General features: G+C 38.5%; 1 protein-coding gene across 1 annotated transcript in view; it reads right to left on the bottom strand.

Moving 5' to 3' along the window:
- Positions 1 to 23499, bottom strand: part of TNPO3 (transportin 3) — a 125308-nt gene that overhangs the window by 78866 nt on the left and 22943 nt on the right. Inside the window, exon 2 of the mRNA XM_069087182.1 lies at positions 16244 to 16444. Coding sequence (XP_068943283.1) covers positions 16244 to 16444 — 201 coding nt within the window. The remainder of the gene's footprint in view (positions 1 to 16243; positions 16445 to 23499) is intronic.

A 23499-nucleotide genomic window follows, 5' to 3' on the forward strand; every position in this document is an offset into this window, starting at 1 on the left:
AAGAATATGTTATGTAAAAATACAATGTATCAACAAATTTTTTTTTAATGCCATTTGAAAGTCAGTGAAGAAATGAAGATTTAACTAAAACATAGAAATGCTAGTAGTGTTGGGAGGTTTCCTCTCTCCCTTCAATGACCATATCTTCCCCTGAAACATGATACTCAGTTTTGCTGGGTAGGTGATTGTTGGTTTTAATACCAGCTCCTTGGACCTCCAGAATATCAGATTCCAAGCCCTTCGATACCTCAGTGTAGATAGAAGCTGCCAGATCCTGTGTTATCCTGATTATTTTTCCACAATATTCAAGTTGTTTCTTCCTGGCTGCTTATAATATTTTCTCCTTGATCTGGGAATTCTGGAACTTGGCTATAATATTCCTAGGAGTTTTCTTTGGGAATCTTTTTAAGGAGGTGATCTGTGGATTCTTTCAAGCTCTATTTTGCCCTCTGGTTCTAAAACATCAGGTCAGTTTTCCTTGAAAATTTCTTTAAGGATGATTTCTAGATTCTTTTTTTGATCATAGCTTTCAGGTAGTCCAATAATTTTAAAATTACCTCTCCTGGATCTATTTTCCAGGTCAGAGGTTTTTCCAATGAGATATTTCACATTGCCTTCTATTTTTTCATTTGTTTAGATCTGTTTAATAGTATCTTGATTTCTCATAAAGTCACTAGCTTCCATTTGCTCCAATCTAATTCTGAAGGAATGATTCTCTTCAGTGAACTTTTGAGATTCTTTTTCCATCTGGCAAATTTGGCTTTTTAAGGCATTCTTCTCGTTGCCTTTTTGAGCCTCTTTTGCCATTTGAATGTCTATTTTTTAAGGTGTTATTTTCTTCAGCCAGGTTGTTGGCTCTCATTTCATAATTTTCTTGCATAATTCTCATTTCTCTTCCCAATTTTTCCTCCACTTCTCTTTTTTTGGGGGGGTTAAGTGACTTGCCCAAGGTCCCACAGCTAGTTTTTGTGTTAAGTGTCTGAGGCCAGATTTGAACTCAGGTCCTCCTGAATCCAGGGCTGGTGATCTATTCACCGCGCTACCTAGCCGTCCCTCCTCCACTTCTCTTATTTGTTTTTTTCAGAATCCTTCTTAAGTTCCTTTCTGGCCTATAACCAGCTCATATTTTTCTTGGAAGCTTTTGGTACAGGAGTTCTAACTTCATTGTCTTCTTCCTGCTCCATACTTTGATCCTTTTTGTCCCCAAAATAGGAGTGTAAAGTCAGATTGCTGTGTTTGCTTTGCCTCCTTTGCTTGCTCATGCTGCCACTCACTCAATTACCTGACTTTTGAGCTTTTTGCCACAGTAGAACTCTGCTACCAGAGAGGGGAGCTTTGTCCCAATTGCTGGGGTTTTCTCAGCTGCTGGAGCTTTAGTTGGCTGCCCTCTCTGAAGCCTCCACATGGTCTTGCATACTGGTCACGCACTCCAGGACCTCCACCCTAGACAGTGATCCAAATCCAAGCAGGTTAAACCAAGAGTAATTACCCCTCAGACTGGTCACTTGGTCCCCCTACAATCTGCAGGCCAGGAGCTCTGAAGCAGCCATGCCCGCCACACCTCGGCCAGTTCTCCCTCCAGGAGGCAAAGGCAAAGGCCAAACTGCACTCCTGAACTCCCTGTTCCCAAAGTCCACACTGCACTGACCTCTCACTCACTGACTCTCAACATAGCATCTGTGGGTTGATAATTCTGGAAACTGCCACAGTTGCTGGTGATCTTTAGTCCCTCCAGCCGGTGGCTGGTTGTGGCCACCCTGAGGCTAAAACCTCCGGCTCACACAGGGCTGGGCTGTTCCCAGAGCGCTGCGCTGGCCCCTTCCTGCCAGCCTACCGGGCTGTCTTCAGTGGGAGGTTAGATTCTCTCTGTCACTTTGTGGGTTCTGTAACTCCAAAGTTTGTTTAGAGTCATTTTTTACATGAATTGGAGGAAGGGGAAGCAGGAGCCACACGGAAGCCCTGTTTCTATTCCACCATCTTGGCTCCCCTCTCTCCCTACTAAATATAAAGCACCTATCATCTTAAATCTTATTCAATCATTAATCAAAAGAATAACCATTCATTCAAAAATAGAATGACAATATTTCTGGGCATGGTTCTTAGCTAGTTAATGCTTTATTTCCTTGACAAAATTTCTAATCTAGCCTTGTGGATAAAATGGAGAAATGTGGGATAATAAGTGAAATTTGGGACTGACAGAATAAATGGCCAAACCTAAAAAAGTAATCACTGATGAATGCATGAAAATGTGGAATATGACAAGGATCTCTCTTTAGCCCAGGCTAAATCAAAATTTCATCAATTACTTCAAGGCACAGAAGGTACCTTGTCATATTTTCAGATGACACAATGCATAGATGATAGCTAACATACTGATGATGGAGGATTCCAAAAGATCTTGATAATGTTGACCAATGTGTGGAATGAAAGTTTAACAGGGACAAATGTAGAATGTTATAGTGAGTTCAAAATGATCAACTTCCCTAGTAACAAGAGAGGGATATGTGTCTACACAACAATTACTCCCTGAAAATTTTTGTGCATTGTAAGCACAGTATGATTCAGCAACATGCTATGGTAGGTTAAAAAAAAAAGTTACCCTAGGCTACATAGAGAAGCATCATGACCAGAATGAGAAGGTAAAAGAAATACTATCAACAGATCAAACCATTCTGGAATATTGCTTTCTATTCTGGGCAACACATTTTAAGAAAAATATTAACAAGTCAGGAGAGAACTCCCAGTTCAGATGGAGACTAGGGTAGAGAATATGCCCAGGAAGGATCAAAAGAAGGCACTTAAGAATGTTTAGCCTGAAGACTTAGGAGGGAACATCTTCAAATACTGGACAGTTTTTCTGTTGAATAGAAAAGGTCATAGAAGGATGATTAGCTTTGTTCTGCTTGGTCCCAGAGGGCAGAACCATTGAACAATGAGCCAAAATTGAAGAGAGGCAGATTTAGACTTGGTTTAGGGAAAAATTTTCTAACAAAAGAAATGAACTGCTTTTGGAATTGTTATGTTCTCCTTTATTGAAAGCTGTCAAACAAAAGAACAACAACCATTTGCAAAGCAAAAGAGGTCCTTGGAGCAAATGATCTGTCTGAGGTCCCTACCAACTATGAGATTGTGATTTCTTTATTTCTTCCTCTGGGTTTTCCTTATTGACATTCCATATTGCCCTCACTCACATTCTAAACTGCTAGTGCCTCTTCCCACCCCACCCTCAACACAAAAAAAAAACCCCAACACCAATACCAAAACAAACTTCTCTTAAGTTTTCTCTAATTATACTTTACAGAAGGAACTCAAGAAATATGCTTTGGATCTAGGCACCAGTCATCCAAATTTAAGAGTTGTATAATTCTCCCTTCCCCTCCTCCTCTAGTTTACAAGGAAAGAAAAGATGAGGGGAAGAATACTGATATAGATTAGGTCACTGCCTCAAGTCAAAAACCGAAATTAGGATTACGGAGGCACATAAGGGTCTCAAAGGAGGTTATGGAGCTAAATACATGTGATTGGGGAACATCCTGGGTCACATATGGGACAAAGTCCTATGACCAGGATTAAGATCCTCCTTTAGGGAAGAGAATTTTAAGAGGAAAAAAAAAAAGTTCATACTGAAGCAACTGTAATGGCGGCTAAGAAGACTAAAAAATTTGTTAAGTGAATCTCCCCTGCTGTCACACTAAACACCATTAAATTTCTATTTATGTTATCATGTAGTAGTAGTCTATAATTTGGGATAAGATAGTACTGAAATCATGAGGCATGCAGAAACAGCTGGTTGTCAGGGTCACCTGATGAGTGGAATTTGACATAGCCAGCACAAAATTTTGGGTCCTATTCTTCTAGCAAAATACTATTTTTTCTAGTAATAGACTATAGAAATTATCTCTTCCCTCTAGATACCTGATTCATGTTTTTTCTGCTCCTTCATGTTCCTCCCATACTGCCAAGAAAACTCTAAACTGACCTGAAATCACCTAAATCCCTCTTCAATTCTAAATAATAACCTATTTACCTCCAGTGAGAATTGCCCTCACTAAATCAAAGTCTAAAATGAAACATGTAAGAATTTTTACTCCTTTCCAAATCTACACCTTCACTTTTCTCCTTTATCAATTCTCAAAAAGATAAAATACTGCTACTGATCAATAATTTCATATGTGTGGGTACAGTTATAACCCATCCAAGACTGTCTTTAAGGCCTCCATAGAAAATATACACAAATGTACTGGGGACCCTCCCCTAGATTTTTTTAAATATTTCATACATACAAGTGCCAAACTCAACCTGTCACTACACAATAATAGTACAAAGGATGGAAAAGAAATAAAGCATCCAAAACGTCTGATCTGTCCCCCAATTCAAACCCATACTATAGTGGATAGAAAGCTGGCCCTGAAGTGAGAAAAACTTGTGATTTAAAAACCACCTCTGCCATATATGGACTGGTATTGCCACATATTACCCTGGGAAAGTGACTTAACCCTCAGTGTTCTAAGTTCTACTATGATAAGCTGGACAGAAGGTTCAGTCTCCCTCTTCCTGGGAGTTGTCCATTACCACGAAATGACAAGGCCAATCTACTTTTCTTCTGATCTTGGTTACATTTGTTTTATTTATACAAAACATTTAAATTTAATGTAATCAAAATCACTGATTTTATACCTCACACTGCCTCTCTATCTCTTGTTTATTCATAAACTGCCGCCCATAAATCTGATAGGTAATATGTTCTATCTTCTTCAAATCCTCTTTAACTCTATATCTAGGTTATGTATCCATTGACCTTATCTTGGTAAATGGTGTAAGATATTGGTTTATGCCCAATTTCTATTTCTATTTTGCTCTCTGATTCTAAAATATTAGGGCAATTTTCCTTGAGAATTTCTTGAAGGATGATTTCTGGGTTCTTTTTTTGATCATCATTTTCAGGTAATCCAATAATTTTTAAATTATCTCTCCTGGATCTATTTTCCAGGTCACTGGTTTTTCCAATGAGATATTTCACATTGCCCTCTATTTTTTCATTTGTTTGGATTTGTTTTATAGTATCTTGGTTTCTCATAAAGTCATTAGCTTCCATTCGATCCAATCTAATTTGGAAGCAATTATTCTCTTCAATGAGTTTTTGGAATTCCTTTTCCATCTGGCAAATTCAACTTTTAAAGGCATTCTTCTCCTCATTGGCTTTTTGGGCCTTGTTTGCCATTTGAGTTATTTTTTAAGGTGTTATTTTCTTCAGTAAGGTTGTTGACTTGCTTTTCATGATTTTCTTGCATCATTCTCATTTCTCTTCCCAATTTTTCCTCCACTCTTCTTACTTGATTTTCAAAGTCCTTCTTGAGCTCCTCCATGGCCTGTAACCAGTTCATATATTTCTTGGAAGTTTTCAACGAAGGAGTTTTGACTTCATTGTCTTTCTCCTGTTCCATGCTTTGATCTTTTTTGTCCCCAAAAAAGGAATCTAAGGTTTGATTGCTGTGCTTGCTTTGCTTCCTCATGTTGCCAGTCAATTACTTGACTTTTGAGCTTTTTGCCACAGTAGAGCTTCCAGAAAGAGGGGTTTTCACAAATGTTATCAGAGGTCTGAGGAGGGCGCCCTCTCTACAGACACCACAGAGGCAAACCGGCATTTCTCACCCCAAGACCACTGCCCAAGGAAAGCGACCCAGATCCAAGCAGGTCAAAGCAAGGGCGATTAACGTCAGAATGGTCACTTGGTCCCCTATGATCTGTAGGCCAGGAGTTACTGAGGCAGCTAGAAGGCAGACATTGCAGCCACTATGCCTCGGTCATCTCTCACCCCAGGGGCAGGGGCTGGACCACACCTTTCCTTTTCAACAGAGTTCCGAACTGAACTTTGACTTTCTTTTTGGCATTTATGGGTTGAAAAGTCTGGTAACCACCACAGCTGCTGGTGATTCACTCTCCTGAAGTCTTCTCTGGCCTCCACTGCCTCCCTTTGGCTAAAACCCTGAACTCACGTGGGACTGCCCTCAGCTCCAAGTGCACTGCACTGAACCCTTCCTGTAGGCCTTCCAGGCTGCCTTTAGCAGGAGATTTGTTTCTCTCTGTCACTTTGTGGGTTCTGTAGCTCTAAAATTTGTTTAGAGTCATATTTTATAGGTATTTGACATGGTTGTGGGGGGAGGTCACAGAATTTCCTGCTTCTACTCTGCCATCTTGCCTCTACCCCAATGACCACTATGTCCAATTTCTGCCATACTGCTTTCCAGCTTTCCCAATAATTTTTACCAAATAATAAATTCTTATCCCCAAAATTTAAGTCTTTACACTTGTCAAATACAGAGCTACTATATTCATTTGCAGCTGTAAATTGTACGTCTACTGTATTCCATTGATTTACCTTTCTATTTCTTAGCTAGTACCAGATAGTTTTAATAATAATTACCTTATAGTTTAATTGGGGAAAAAATGTTATAGTTTCTCAGAAAAAAGTCTTATATCTCAAATATGGTCAAAGGCTATGAACAGTTTTATGATGAAGAAATCAAAATAAATTATAGTCATATGAGAAAATGTTCCAAATCATTATTGGTTAGAGAAACACAAATTAAAACAACTTTGAGATACCATTTTACACCTACCGTGTCTCCCCGATAATAAGACCTATCCCGAAAATAAGCCCTCCCCTTACTGTGTAAGATTCCTCTAAAATAAGCCCTCCCCCGAAAATAAGCCCTATTGAGATTGCTACTGTAGTGAAGGTGATCCCCTGCGCTACACGCTACATTATGGTACCCTCTGTATGCACCGTCCCCCCCCCCCGTGAAACGCGCACCGCGCTCCGAGCTGCATCCAATCAGAGCTGCAGCAGTGAGCGCGTCATCCTGTTCTTCCCCAGTGATTTGCTTATTGAATAAAGGTACATTTTTTTGTTCACATTTACCTGTTTATTAAAATTGCTGTCAATGTTCATTAAAATAAGCCCTCCCCTGAAAATAAGCCCTCTGGTGTTTTTCTGTCCAAAAAAATTTAATAAGACAGTGTCTTATTATCAGGGAAACACGGTAGCAGATTGGCTAAAATTACTGAATGGGAAAGGGACAAATGTTGGAGGGGATGTAGAAAAATTGGGACATAATTCACTATTTGTGGAACTGTGAACTGATCCAACCAAGAGCAATCTGGAATTATGCCCAATGAGTTATTAAACTGTCTATACACTTTAACCCAGCAATACCCCTAACTAGGTCTATTTTCAAAGATGATTAGAGAAAAAGGAACAGAATCTCTATGTTCTAAAATATTTACAACAGCTCTCCTTATAGTGGTGAAGAACTAGAAATTGAGGGAGGCCCATCAATTGTGGAATGGCTGAACAAGTTGTGGTATATAATAGTGATAGAATACTACTGTGTTATAAAAAAATAATGAGCATGATGATGTTAGAACAAACATGGACAGACTTACATGAAATAATGCAAGAGTGGAATGGACAGAACCAAGAGAATGGTTAACATAAATAATATACAGTTAACAGCAATATTGTTTTTAAAATAACTTGAGTAAGTCATTTAGACTATTACAAATATCCAAATTAACTACAAAGGACCTATGAAGAAGACACAATCTGTATCCAGAGAAAAAGCTGATAAACAGAGGTACATACAGAATGATTTTACATACACACATATGTCTATGGCAACCATCTCTGAGGTGGGGAGGAGGGGGAAAGAATCTTACATGTTAACTTTATTATATATTTAAAAGGAATAAATTTAAAGTTTCATGTGCAATCTTCTTTTATTTATTCTACTATATTATGGAAATGTTTGTGAAACAAATTTTAAAAAAAGAAAGAAGGAATAGACAGGTCCAATCCCTATTTCCCATCCTATCCCCGTGCCTTGGAGGTAGTGTAGCAAACAGAAAAAGCACTGGATCTTAAAGTTGGAGCACCTCAGTTTGAATTCTGACTCTGCCATCCAAACTACCTTGATTACTCTGGTAAAGTCACTTCATTTCTCTGATCCTCAGTTTTCTCATCTATCATAAGAGAGCAATGGACCAACACCTAAATTCCCATCCAAATTCCCATTCATATCTAAATCTATGACCCTAAATTTGGAAAGATTTCAGACTCTATTCCAATTTCTTCAACTGTCATCAAAAGTGTCTATTTTAGAATGGAAGCAAGCACCTAGAAAGAAAGGGGTATAAACTCTCATATTTCAGGCTTTACCTTTCTTGTAATAGGCTGTGTCTGCTCCAGTCATGCCTTCTCTTCCTGCCTGCATCTCTTTTCTTTTTTGCAACTGTCTATACCTGGAACACTTCCGCGTTCACATCAACCTCACTAACTGGCATCCCCTTGCCTATGACAACAGAGGCAGGAAAGCAATTAGAAGAAAAGTAGCCCTTCTGTATGGAACAACCCAGGTGTTCACACACCAAAACAGACAATGACCAGAGCTGATAAAAACCCTCAGCACTTTAAGAGGGCTGCCTCACTAATTCATCAATCCCCTTCCTTTTCTACTGTGGCCTGAAGTTCAGCCCTTCACTGGTTGAGTTGCAAATATATCCTGTGTCCCAACTTTCAGTCCTATCATCATCTCTAACCTTTGCTTAGGTGAGGTTTGATTTAAGGCCTGTTGCTATTAGTATTTACTGGCTAATATATTTCTTCTGTAAAGGCATTAAAATCACTCATGATGGAAGGGGATCTCCACATCCAGAGAAAGAATTATGGAAAGAATGAAGACTGAAACAAACTACTTGCTCTCTTCCTTCTTTCTCACTGCTTATTCCATTGGTTATAATTCTCCTTTACAACTTCACTAATGTTTAATGTGAAGGTATTTGTAGAACCTATATTGGATTGCATGCCGCCATGGGGGGGAAGGGGAGAAAATCTGGAACTCAAGGGATTGTGAGAACTGAATGTTGTAAACTAAAAGTAAATAAATTAAAAAAAAAAAAAGAAATTATGACTATAATGTGAAGCAGTGCCAGAACAAGGGAAATCTAACTTCCATGCCATTAGACAAACTATCTTAAAACTGTTTCCACTGAAAACTTAAGTTTTTACAGGGTTTAAAAGGTTAAATTATATGGAAATATCTATGTACTTAAAAAAAAATGACAAAAGCCAGAAGGGAAGTCTATTTAATAGTGTTGATAAAAATAACTAATAGGGAAAAATAACTAAAAGAGGGTGGCTAGGTGGCACAGTGAACAAAGCACTGGCCCTGAAGTCCAGAGGACCAGAGTTCAAATCTGGCCTCAGACATTGAACACAAAAACCAGCCATGTGACCTTGGGCAAGTCACTTAACCCGAACTGCTCTACCTTCCCCCCTCCAATAAAAAGCAAATTGTAAACCTCAAATGTCCCCTCAATGGGGAAATGGCTAGGCAAACCATGTATGTTTAAAATACAGTACAGTTATTTTATAACAAATATGTACTATGAAAATGTATAGGGGGCAGAGTAGAAGAAGGACCTTTGAGCGGCTCCGGCTTCCACATTTCCCAATAAATATAAAAAGTAAACTCTGAACAAACTTGAGAGCCACAGAACCCACAAAATGACACAGAGAAGCTAACCTCCTGCTGAGGACAGCCCGGCAGGCCAGCAGGAATCAGCCAGCACAGCACCCTCTGCTCACCAAACCCAGGCCCATGAGAGCTGGAGGTTTTAGCCCCTGGGCGGGCCTGACCAGCCACCCGGTTGGAAGGACTCCAAATGACCAACAGCTGTGGCCATTTCCAGAATTATCAACACACAGATGCAAAGGTCAAAGTGAGAGGTCAGTGCAGCCTGGACTTTGGGACCAGTAAGTGGGAGTGTGTCAGCTTTTGCCCCCGGGGCGAGAAGCCACTGAGACACCCAGCACAGCCAGCCAGCGCCAGCTCCTGGCCTGCAGTATAGGGGGACTAAGTGACCAGTCTGAGGGGTAATCACTCTTGCTTTAACCTGCTTGGATATGGATTGCGGTCTCGGGTGGGGATCTGGGGTGTGTGACCAGCTTGCCAGAGCGTGTGGAGGCTTCCAAGAGGGCACCCAACCAATTAAATAGGAAGGAATGATACTTAAAAGGTGAAATTAAGAGGTGAGAGAGGAATATGGGGAGGAGATGGAGAGGAATAATGAGAGGAGATGGGGAGAGACAGAATGGGGTAAACTATCTCATATAGAAGAGGCAAGGGAAAATGGTTACAATGGAGGGGAAGAACAGGAAGGCAAAAGGGAACAGGTCAACCTTATTCTCATTGAATTTGGCTTGGGGAGGGAATGAAATACACACTAAATAGGGGATCTCACCCTACAGGAGTGTAGGGGAGAAGGGGATGAGACGGGGGATGATGGAAGGGAGGGCAGGCTGGCGGGGAGGGAAGTTGGAAGCACCCACTTTTGAAAAGGGACAGGATCAAAGTAGAGAACAGAACAAGTGGGAGGTGGGATAGGAGGGAGGAAAATATAGTTAGTCTTTTACAATATATCTGTTATATATGTTATTGTTTTGCATTAGCTACACATATACAACCTATACTGAACTGTTTATCTTCCCAGTAAGGGTGGGTGACAAGGGAGGAAGGGAATGAATCTGGAATTCAAAGTTTTAAAATCAAATGTTTAAAAAACAAAACAACAAATATATATGGAAAAGTCAAAAGGGGTATGGGAGAAAATATGGGAGAGAGCAAATTGGAGGAGGGGATATCCTGTGGGACTGCTATTTGGGGCGGTGGGTAGGGGAATAACGGGGAGAAGATTTGTAACTCAAAATCTGGCAGAAATGAATGATGTAAATCAGAAGTTAATAAAGTTCATAAAGCATTTGAAAATTAAAAAAAGAAAAAGCAAATGTATACATGAAAAAAATCAAGGAAGTAAAAGATCACAAATAACATAAAAATACTGATTAGAATTATATAAAAAGCACATCTATATATCAAAAGAACAGAAAAAATTTTGAAGTTTAATGTTTACAGAATTCATTCTTTCTCAAATTATTATTTATTTTTAGCATTCTTTTCTTTTTAAATTTTGAGTTCCAGATTCTCTCCTTTCCTTCTAAACCTCCAAGAGAGCAAACAATATATGAATTATACATATGAATTGAAGGAATCAGGGGGCGGCTAGGTGGTGGCTAGGTGGTGCAGTGAACTGAGCACCAGCCCTAAAGTCAGAAGTTCAAATCCAGACTTAAGACACTTTAGCAAGTCACTTAACCCCAATTGCCCTCTAAAAATAGAAAGAAATTGAGGGGATCCCCATAAATTAGGGAGCAGCTAAACAAGTCGTGGTATGTGAATGTAATGATTATTGTAGGAAGGACGAACAGGATGTTTTCAGAAAAACCTGTAAAGACTTACATGAACTGATGCACAATGAAGTGAGCAGAAACAGGAGGACATTGTACACAGCAATAGCAACATTGTGTGATGAACTATGAATGACAACTCTTCTCAGCAATACGATTCAAAAACAATTCCAAAAGACTGGATGGAAAAAGCTAACCATATCCAGAGAAAGAACTGGTGAATGTACATTGAACCATACTATTTTCACTTTTTAAATTTTTTCATGGTTCCTTTCTTTCGGCCTGTTTCTTCTTTCACAACATGACTAATATGGAAATGTTTTAAATAATCTGCACATACATAACCTATATTAAAGTGCTAACCATCTTAGGGGATAGGGTGGTGAGAGAGGGAAAGAAATAAACTGGAAGTCAAAAAAATTTTTTTAAATGAATGTTAAAAATTGTCTTTATGTGTAATTGGAAAAAAAATTCTATCCTGTCTTTTTTCTATTCTTGGCTGTAATCCTAGCTCCTCTGCCTTCCAGAATACCATATTACCCGCCCTCTGATCCTCTAATGTGGAAGTTGCTAAATCTTGTGCAATCCTGTCTATGGCTCCCTGATATTTAAATTGCTTCTTTTCTGGCTTCTTGTAGATTAAATTGCTTCTATTTGACCTGGGAGCTCTGGATTTTGGTTATAATATTCCTAGGAGTTTTCATTTTGGGATCTCAGGAGATGATTGGTGAACTCTTTCAATTTCTATTTTGCCCTCCAGATCTATGATATCAGGGCAGTTTTCCTTGATGATTTCTTAAAACATTAAGTGTACATTCTTTTGTTGATCATGGCTTTCAGGTAGTCTAATAATTCTTAAATTATCTCTTTGATTTATTTTCCAGGACAGTTGCTTATTCTATAAGGTATTTCATCACATTTTCTTCTATTTTTACATTCTTTTGACTTTTATTATTTCTTGACATTTCATGGAATCATTCCACCTGCTCAATTCTAATTTTTAAGGAATTATTTCCTTTTTTTTTCCACTTAATAGTATTTAATTTTTCCCAATTACATATAGTTTTCAATGTTCATTTTTGTAAGATTTTGAGTTTCAAATTTTTCCCCCTCTCCCCTCTCCAAGACAACAAGCAATGTGATGCACAATCAAGGTTAAACATATTTCTTAATCAGTTATGTTTTGACAGATGAATCAGAACAAAAAAGAAAAACCCCAAGAAAGAAAAAACAAATAAAAGGTCAAAATAGTATATTTCAATCTGCATTCATATTACATAGTTCTTTCTCTGGATATGGATAGCATTTTCCATGATGAGTCTTTAGGAATTGTCTTGGATCACTGCATTGCTGAGAAGAGTTAAATAAGTCTATCGTATTTGATCATCACACAACGATGCTGTTACTGTGTACAATATTCTCCTGGTGCTACTCACTTCACTCAGCATCAGTTCATGGAAGTCTTTCCAGATTTTTCTGAAATCTGCCTGCTCATCATTTCTTATGGAACAATAGTATCTCATTACATTCATATACCACAACTTGTTCAGTTATTCCCCAATTGATGGGCACTCCCTCAATTTCCAATTCTTGGCCACCACAAAAGAGCTACTATCAATATTTTTGTCCACGTTGGTCCTTTCCCTTTTTTACAATCTCTTTGGGATAAAGGCCTAGTAGCGGTATTGCTGGATCAAAGGGTATGCACAGTTTGACTGCCCTTTGTGCACAATTCCAAACTGCTCTCCAGAATGGTTGATTCAGCTCACAACTTCAACATAATGAACCAACAATGAGTTAGTCTTAAAATTTTCTCATATCTTTTCCAAGGAATTATTTTCTTCATTGAGTACCTCTTTTTCCATTTGACTAATTTTATTTTTTAAGGAGTTCTTTCTTTCTTTATTCTTCCAGAAATTCCTGCTGGCCTTGGGTTCCATCAGCATTTTTCTTTACAGCACTGATTGCATCTGTTGAGTTTATGTCTTGGTCTTCCCTGCTGTTTATGATCAAGATTTTTTTTTGTTTGCTCATTTTTCCAGTCTATTTCTTGACTTTGAATTTTATGTTAAAATTGGGTTCTGCTCACCTGGAGAAGAAGCACTGTCCCCAGTTTTGGGCTTTTTCACACTGCTGTTTTCAGCAAGGTCAGCAAGTTATAGGTAGTCTAAAAGTGTGCAAGTTTTCACTGTTTCTTTACCTAGGAAGAGCTCCTGCACCTTGCAGCTGCAATTATCAGTGCTTTTTTTTTTTAAAAGCAATTGGGGTTAAGTAACTTGCTCAAGGTTACACGGCCAGTTATTTCTGGGTGTGGTGCTAAGTATCTGAGCCCAGCTTTGATCCCAGGTCATCCCAACTCTGGGGAAAGTGCTCTTACTCACTGCATCAGCTGGCCACCCCTAAGCAACTGGGGTTAAGTAACTTGCTCAAGGTTACAGGGCCAGGTGTTTCTGGGTGGTTGCTAAGTGTCTGAGCCCGGATTCGATCCCAGGTCATCCCAACTCTGGGGCTGGTGCTCTTAGTCACTGCGCTACCTGGCCGCCCCAATCAGTGCTCCTCTTAAATGTGGAAATGTGACTAGGACCTCTACTCCCATGCAACCAATCACAAGGGCTCCTCTCTGCCCTAGACCTGCAATCCAGAACTGCTTATGGACAAGAGTTGCCAATCTGTGCCAGCTGCACCCAGAGCCAGTAGAGTACCTTGTAATCTCTTTTTTGAGCAGTCATCTAACCCCTTTACTATCTCTAGGCTAAAAGCTCTCAAAGTTGCTACTGCTGTTGCTGCTACCTCTAAGGTCCAACACTGGTGATCCTCTCATGTTACAGACCTCTCCTGTGGACTGTCTTCCTCTGATCTTTTGTTGGTTTTGCCCCTCAACATTTTGATTTGAGGCTTTAAAGTTATTTGGAAGAGAGTGTTGGGAGTCCCAGTCTATACTCTGCCATCTTCCAGAGAATTCTTTCCAAAGGTCATAGGAGTTCAAAGGGACCTCAGAAGCTATCTAGTCCAACTCTCCCATTTTACAAACGAGAAAACTGAGGCCCATCATCCTCATTCCCCCCCCCCCCCGCCACAAACTTAAGACTCTATTCTTGGATTCCCAGGCTCTGATGAATGAACTTTTACTCTATCTTGCTCAGAAATAGGCCTCTACAATATTTCCTGGTCATCTCCATACTATGCCTTAGTGAACACATCCTCACCGCCACCACCAGCACCCACTCTACTTCCAGCTCTCCATTAAGTGTTGTATTCCCCCATTAGAATGTAAGGTCCTTGGAGGAAGGAACTGTTTTAGTTGCTTGTACTTGTATTCACAGAATTTAATACTCTAGAACATAGTAATTGCTTAATTAATGCTTCATCTATCGACCTCGACTTGCCCAAGGGCATAAAGCTAATAATGAGCAGAAGTGAGAGTTGAGCCTCTGACTCCAGAGCCAGCATTCTTTTTGCTATACTAAATTAAAGTAGCTTATTATATTCACAATTAAAAAAAAGTTGAAATAATACACTATAAAAAATTAATCCATTTCTATGCATGTCTTTCTTTAGTAAAATATCTTTAAAAGCAGAGGTAAAGAAGTCACTAGAGAAAAGATTTAACAGTTTGAAGCCTCCACATTATAAAAACTTTCATTCAGCTTGACTCTTCCTTCTAAATACTATCTGCTGCCTTTTAAAAAATCTCTTTACTATATCATCAAACATCAACAAATATGAACATATCTATCTGCAAAGAATAAAAAAGACTGTTTATGAAACTGTTGAACTTGTTACATAGCTTTTTAAAAAGTGTATATTTATATTTAACATGATACAGAAAAAAATGCTCAGCTTCTCTGTGACCCTTTCTAAACTTCCTTCTATTCTCTTCCATGTTTTTTAAATATCTCATTGATGCCTTTTTCTTTTCTCTTTATGTTACTATCACTCCCTGCTGAATCTCTTTCACCAAGCCCTCCCTTGTAACCAATAAGTAAAATTAAGAAAAAATAAATAAATACATTGGCTGTTTTTATTATAAACACATCTTACTAGGCACCTCTACTCCATCATGACATTTTCTACATGAGCATACTTCATATTAGCATTCTTTAGTCATCGCTAATCAATGTATTGATCAGAGCTCTGAAGTCTTTCAGAATTATTTTCCTTTATAATATTATGGTCATTGCATAATTGTTCCCCTGGCCCTGTTTACTTCACTCTATATCAGTTCATTAATGCCTTCACAACTTCTGTGAATCTATCATAGTCATCATTTCTTTTGCTGCAATAATATTTCATTATATTCACATCATAATTTGTTCAGTCATTCCCCAAATGACTGATACCCTATCCAATGCCTTTCTAACTGAGCCCCCCCCCCCAAATCTCTACTTTGTAAATGTAAGCACAAACAGTCAGATCCTTTCTTATTAAAATTTAAGGCTCATTATCAGATACCTGGCAACAAGCTAGCACAATGGACAGAGTGCCAGGCCTAGAATCAGGAAGACCCATCCTTTCTGAGTTCAAATCTGGTCTTAGACATTTACAAGCTGTGTGACCCTGGGCCAGTCATTTAACCGTGTTGCCTCAGTTACTTATCTGTAAAATGAGCTAGAGGAGGAAATGGTAAATCACCAGGTATCTTTGCTGCCAAGCAAAGCCCCAATAGGGTCATGAACAGTAGAACAAGACTGAAACAACTGAATAACAATGACAAATCAGATAACTGTCCTCTCCCCCCCTCCCGTTTATTGGTTCAAATGACTGAAAAAATTCTTGCCATATCAAATTAGAGCAGTAAGACTGGAATAAGGGTATCAATGCTATCCCTAGATATGCTACCAACAGTGATTATAACATTTTCAATATTCATCAGATTAATGAAAACCTGACAGTCTATCTTATACAAACATTCCCCTGAATGTAAACACAAAGATTTACCTGAGTTACAATGACAGGGGATAGGTCTTTCAAGTTCTGGATATGTGACAACAATGAGTCCCGTAAAGAGGCATGAGAGTCCGTTGGGAGTTCATAGAATGAGGTCTGAATCTTCATCTTCATTGTCTGTGCTGCAAAATAGCACGATTCTACATCCTGTCGTATCTGTAACAACTGGTCAGAGATCTCCCATGCATGAACCTAAGAACAAATCAAAAGAGAGATCCTCAAGATCTTTTAAAGACAGCTAGGCACTACCTGAAATAGCAAAACAATCAGTTGGACATACGTGTTTCCAATGAGAAGTGCTTATCTCCAAAACGATGGTATGGTTGTAACTGAATAAAAATGTTATTAAATAATATGAAGGATTCAAATGTGAAATTATATAAAGAAAACACAACCAAAAGAACAATATGCATGCCATGAAAATACAATAAGAGGAACCTCTAATCTTGTCAACCTCAGTTTTCTATTTAATAACAGCTGGCATTATGGAGTGCCACACCAAACACCAAACACACCAAGTCCAATATTTATTATACTAAAATCCCTTGACAAGTACCACCTAACCATCAATACATACTAACTCTCAGGAAAATGTAGTGGCACCAATAACTGAATATTTCATTTTTTTTACATTCAAAATTCAGAAAGGGATACCTAACATGTTTTGAAATTTAATCATCTGACAATAATTCAAATCCTTTGATATACAAAAAAACTGTCCCCAAGTTATCCAGTTTTTAAAACCATATTCCAAATATAGATTTGTGAAGGCTTATTTGTAAAAATCCCATATGGATTTAGTATTTCATTTGTCATTTTCTATTTTTAAAAAAAAGGAATTTAGAAACAAAGAATTATTAAAGATGACTAATCCAGCTACTTTTAGTCACACAATAGAAACTTGATCTAACATCATTTGCTATAAAGGGGAATCTGATATGCCAGGCCCATCTTGGGACTCAGTTACTGAAATACCAAGGGACTTACTAACTCAAATACCAAAAGAACCTTATCATAATACTGTGTCACATATAGAAGACCCAGGCTATGGACTTTCAAGGGTAACACTGTAAGAATGTTCTACCTTACAAGAATCAATAAACTGACAACACCTAAAATTACAGTGACTCTGCCAAGTAGCACAAACATCTTAACTATGATACACAGTCAAACCTAAATTCATGTGAATTAAGGACCAATCTGGTTTGTGATTTGACTGCCTATATTTTCATTATGTTTAGGCCATATTACAGTTCATTATCAGTAGGTTGGTGTTAAGCATCAGGCTTGAGACTCAGGCCAGTGGTCAGGTTCAAGATTGTTACAAAATGAGACACTTGAAAAGACCAGTGAAGAATTTTTTACAAATGAATTTTACTTAGCTATTGTATGGAAAGGCTATTCAGCAAGAATACAAAACTGATTCAATCTCTCTCACCCTCCCTGCCTCTGCTTTGGCCACAATGGTAATCTTTCTCACCCTCCCTGCCTCTGCTTTGGCCACAATGGTAACTGATCTGGTAGATCTACTTACCTGGGGATATGAAGCCAGAGGTGTGAAACCAGAAGCTTCTCATCCACATAAGTAGCAGGAAAAGGGAGGAGTATTTTAATAGGTAAATGATATTTTACCATTATTATTAAAAATAGTTTTGACTTCATGGACCCCCTGACAGAGTTTTCAGACCATTAGGGAATTACAGAGGTCTTTGGACCAAACTCTGAGAACTGCTGCTCTAGGGAAAGCCGAGGATTGTCACACCTGATGAATCTGGAGGTCACTATCACCCCCCCACCCCAAACTGAAAAGTTATACATACTCAACAAATAACAGTTGACAATATTTATCATCTTCAGGGTATAGGTTTTTAAGGAATAACATTCATATCTGTTGCTAACTGCAAAATTTACTTTCAAGTATAATTTACTTTTTCTTTTTTTTCTGGAAAGCAAAGAGATTTCTAAGTATGCTAAGGAATCTGGTCTCATTAATTACAAATTCAGATTCCTGGGGTACAGATTTGGTTTTTATAATCTTTCAGGCCCATTTAGGGCACACCACAATTAGCTTTCTCATCTCCTCAAATCAGTGGAGGTTATATGGGCTTCCATTTTGGAAATTCTGATCACTCAGGGCCCCCACTTTTCCCCACTGACCTTCTCCCACTTTGTTGAGGTCATTTGAATCTAATCCTAAAGGACTATCAACAAAATATGGTGGGCTAGGCCTTACTTGGGCTGATTTGGCAGTGGAGCTTAAAAAATGAGATCATCTAACATCTAAAATGATCATCTAACAGCTAACAAAAGGATACTTACTTAGCATAGGATGAAAAGGTTATTCAAGGCATTAAATAGTTTGGGCACGGTTATCCTGCCTCTACTTTGATCATACTGGTGCTTAGGTCACAAACTGAAAAACCTAGGGAAGAAGCTCCTGACTCCTCAAACATTGGCTTTTATACTTAGTCTATTTACACCAATTAAGTGTTGAGGGCCAATTTTAATACCTTTTTAAGACAAAACTAAACTTAGCCAGAGTGGGGTAAAGTTGCTCCTATGACAGCTGCCTACCAAATAATGAGGGTTTTTTGGACCAAAAACTCATGAAATCACTTATCTTTCAGAAGAAGTTATATAAGGTCATTATGTCATTTACCCTCAAATAACACATAATAACTAATCAGTCAGCACTCCATACTCTAAGAACTGGCCTTGCTTTTTTGTTTTGAATGGTTACAAGAGAGCCTGATAGAACACAGACAAGGTCAGAGTCCTAAGCCAGTTACGATATTTGACCTTTAGATATTACCTTGGCTCAAAGACTAGAATTCATGCTTATTCAACATTTATGAATGTCTAACTTTATGCAGTTAGACACTTATTAATCTACCCAAAAAGATCACCAAGCATTAACCTCTACTTCTGTGCAAAAGACAAACTGGTTCTGAACACATTTTATCCAAGCATCATACTCTCACCTAAGCAGTTCTACACAACTGAAGTCTATCTCCATTTATATAGACTCTAACACAGTGCTGAAAACAGACTAAGCCCTTAAGGACTCTTCCAACACCCAAGCAATTATTAAGGACTTAAAACATTCACTGTATAAGTTAACAAATAAACTGATTTTTTTTATTATTTTATTTTAATTTGCATAGGTGTCTCCAGACAGAAAGATGGTAAGACTCAAGAAGCAGGAAAAAAACATACCTTTTTAAACACAGACAATGTGAGCATTTGCTTTGTTTGACTATCTATATCTATTTGTTACAAGGATTTTATTTTCTTTTTTTTTCCAATTGGGACATTGTTCAAGTTTGCATTATATTCACTTTAATTTTCTATTTACTAATAACTACTTTCTGTAGTTATCACACCACCAGTGTGCACCTATAATATATAAGGATGATTCCCAATTCTTAATCTCTAGTCCTCTGCCTACTAGATGTCTCCAGTTGGACAACCATCACCTTAAAACCAAAATATCTAAGCCCAAACTAAGCAAAAACCACCTACCTTGTTTTGATCCCAACATTAAATGCACAATATTCTCCTAGTAACTGCAATTTAAAACTTTGTAGTCACTGACTCCTTCCTTGTCTCCTATGTCTAACTAAGTCTTTTTATTGATTTTATTTCCTTCATAACATCCTTTTAATCTATCTCTTCCATTCTATTCCCAAAGCCACGATCCTGGGCCCAGGTCTTCATCACCACTAGATTATTACAGCAGCTTCCTCTTTTAGTCTCTCCCAATCAAATCTAATCCTAAAACCACTACCAAATTAACTCTCTGCTACTACTAGAACATTGTTCCACTTGAAATTCATTACCTATAGGATAAAGTCTAAACTCCTCTTAGAGGCATTATTTACCTATCTAACCTTATCTCCCACTATGGCCCCACACAAACCTGTTCCACCAAAAAGGTTTATTTCCTGTTACCTAAAAGTTACAGCTGTTTCTATATCTTTGTTGTGACACAAAAAACCAAGTAAAATTTAGAGCCAGGAAGTTGTTGCTGTTGTTGTTCGAGTAGTTTCAATTGTGTCCAACTCTTCGGAAGTCCGTTCAGTGTTTTCATGGCAAAAATACTGGAGTGGTTTGCCAATTAGGCTAAGTGACCTGCCCAGGGCCACAGAACTAGTAAGTATCTCAGGTGAGAACTGAACACAGGAAGCAGATTCTTCCTGACTCTATGTAATGTAGTGCCAAGGAAAGGCAACTTCCCAAGGTTCCAAATACCAGCATAGGTGCTCTCCATTTTATTCAGTGATAAATTAAGAACAGAGGGAATCAAAATATGACATCATTCAAAATACAGCATTTACTAAGTGTGATTAAATAATCTCCAAGTACTACCTCACCCCAGGACCTTACATTCATTCAATCAATTACAAAGTCCCTGTTCTAAATACTACTCCACCCCTAGGCTGTACCTTCATTTAGTCCATCACAAAGCCCCTCTTCTCAAATGGAGATTAGTTTCCAATCATAAGTAAAGCACATTCATTTGTTCAATCATAGAACACAAAAAGGTCAAAAGTTCCCCACCCCTGGATCACAACTGAATCTACCCCAGAGTTACAACAAGTTTAAGCACAGCACTTAATACCCAAATGGAGGTCTTTTCTTCATCTTGACAGAGGCAAGTTCTCAGCAATCTTTGTTCCTGGGGAGACAAAGCTTAGCAAGGCCACAAGATACATTGCCAGTCTCTTCATTAATTCATCTTCTGTCTGCAGAACAGTCCTAGGACCCCTGAAAACATTAGCAACCTCTTCCAGGATTTCTGTAAACATACAACAAGAAAATCCTTCTTCAGGGCTTCTGAACCAACAAAAAGGTTCCCAGACGCCTGCAACAACAGCACTGTCCTTCACCAGTGGACAGTATTCACTCTCTGTCTGCAGGACAGTCTCAGTAGCCCTTAACCAACAGAAAGGTTCCAGGACTTCTTCAACAACAGGACTGTCTTTCACCAGTGGGAAAATCTGGCAAAACAACATCAAAACAGACAGACAAAGTACCAGCAAAACAGCCATGTCTCCTCAGTCCTTGGCAGCTCAGGGGGCAGGTCTCAAAAGTCCAGGGCAATTCAAAGTGGCCCCCAGCAATCCTCTCAGTCTCTCTCTGCCTCCACAAGGGTGCTGCTTCCAAATAGTTCTTCTGCCTCTCTCACCAGCTCCTCCCAGTTCAGGACTTTCTTTTCACTTCAACAAGTCCATCCCACAGGTGGGATTAACAAGCTCTGGGTTTTAACACAATCAAACCAAAAACCAAGCCAATACAGGGGAATCTTTAAATGCCATTACTTTTACACTCTAGGCCCAGCACTCTATCCATTATGCCATCTAGCTGCCCAGAGCCAGGAAGATCAGAGTTCAAATGTGACCTTAAAATACTTACTAGCTATATGACCCTAGATAAGTTACAATCTGTTAAACCTCAGTTTCCTCTTCAGCAAAGTGGCAAAATAGCGGCACCTACCTCACAGGATTGTGAGGATCAAGTGAATCAACATATACAAAACTAAGTTCGAACTTTCTACAGAAATGGTAGCTATCAGGATTGTCTTCCTCTTATTCCCTTTTCTCCGTGCCCTCCCTCCCCCATCTAAATCAATCCTTTCAAGATAACTCAATTTGTCCCACTTCCTCCATGATGTTTTTCCTGGTCATTTCTTTCTACTTGAACCATTTGACTCCAGAAGGATTCTTTCTGCTCTGTATGAACCACTCCCACTGCACATACAAGCTCTTTCCTCCATCATAATTCCTTTGTTCAAGTTACAAGCCTCCTAAGAGTGAAACTTCTCTAGAGACTGACATACCGTGTTTCCCCGATAATAAGACCTATCCCGAAAATAAGCCCTCCCCTTACTGTGTAAGATTCCTCTAAAATAAGCCCTCCCCCGAAAATAAGCCCTATTGAGATTGCTACTGTAGTGAAGGTGATCCCCTGCGCTACACGCTACATTACAATACCCTCTGTATGCACCGTCCTCCCCCCCCCCGTGAAACGCACGCCGCGCTCCGAACTGCATCCAATCAGAGCTGCAGCAGTGAGCGCCTCATCCTGTTCCTTTATTGAATTCATTATTGAATAAAGGTACATTTTTTTGTTCACATTTACCTGTTTATTAAAATTGCTGTCAATGTTCATTAAAATAAGCCCTCCCCTGAAAATAAGCCCTCTGGTGTTTTTCTGTCCAAAAAAATTAATAAGACAGTGTCTTATTATTGGGGAAACACGGTAGTAATAGAAAACCTCTATTTCTGAAGGCATGTAAGAAAAAGTCCAACAGAAAAATTAGTAGTAGGTCATTCAAATTATAAAATGCTTCTTTTACAGCAAGTTTTGTAACCCTCAACATGGTACAGTAGAAATAACACAGGGCAAGATGCCAAGAGCCTAGGGCATGAATCCTGGCCACACCACTACCTAGTTAGACCTCCTCAGGCAAGTCACTCAACCTCTTCTAGGCTTTAATTTCTTCATCTGTAAAATGAGATGAACAAGATTGTATTATTAGTAGGAGAGCTGTAGGAGAGAATCAGTGTTTAAGGATTATTAACTACTTGAGAAAAAGGCTAGGGGTTAGGGATGAGAAAATTCAAATGTTAGAAACTGCCACCAATTCAAACTGAAGCATCCTAATGCATAACTTTTTTGAAATAAGATTCTCTTACAAAATTTCAATTTACACACAATTTTCATGAGTACAGGTTATATAAATTTGCTATAACGTAGTTGTAGTACTAAGTAGCTTCCATTCAAGAAAATAACACCTTTTAGAAAAGGCTTCATCATATTCCAGTCTAATTTCCTAGGACAAAAAGTTATGTAAGTATAACAGAAGAGTGAATATGCTTATAGAGTCACATATACCAACTAAGTATAGTTATATACTTAAAAGTATTACATTAGTATAATAGACATAAGCCTTTTACACTATTTTGTATCCTAAACCTGGGGAAAATGAAACACAGAAAAGCTAACTGTTAGATAAGCAAAAAAATAAGACATTAGGATGAAACTAGAATAGAAGCACGAGAGACCAAAAGACTAGAATTTTTTTAAGTTAACTACAGGCATTTCTGATACTTTTCAAGTATTTGCAAGTCAGAAGACACTATAAAGAAGTCACTAGGGAAGATGGGTCAAGACAGAAAGTCAGAAGAAACAAAGAGAAAAAATTCTAGTTAATCTTTAAAGGTGTATCATTCTGTAGACTTCCT

The sequence above is a fragment of the Petaurus breviceps genome, unplaced genomic scaffold, assembly GCF_028583685.1.
Source record: "Petaurus breviceps papuanus isolate PSGF00001 unplaced genomic scaffold, PetGlider_PUasm1.0 181, whole genome shotgun sequence".
Classification (NCBI taxonomy): Eukaryota; Metazoa; Chordata; class Mammalia; order Diprotodontia; family Petauridae; genus Petaurus; species Petaurus breviceps.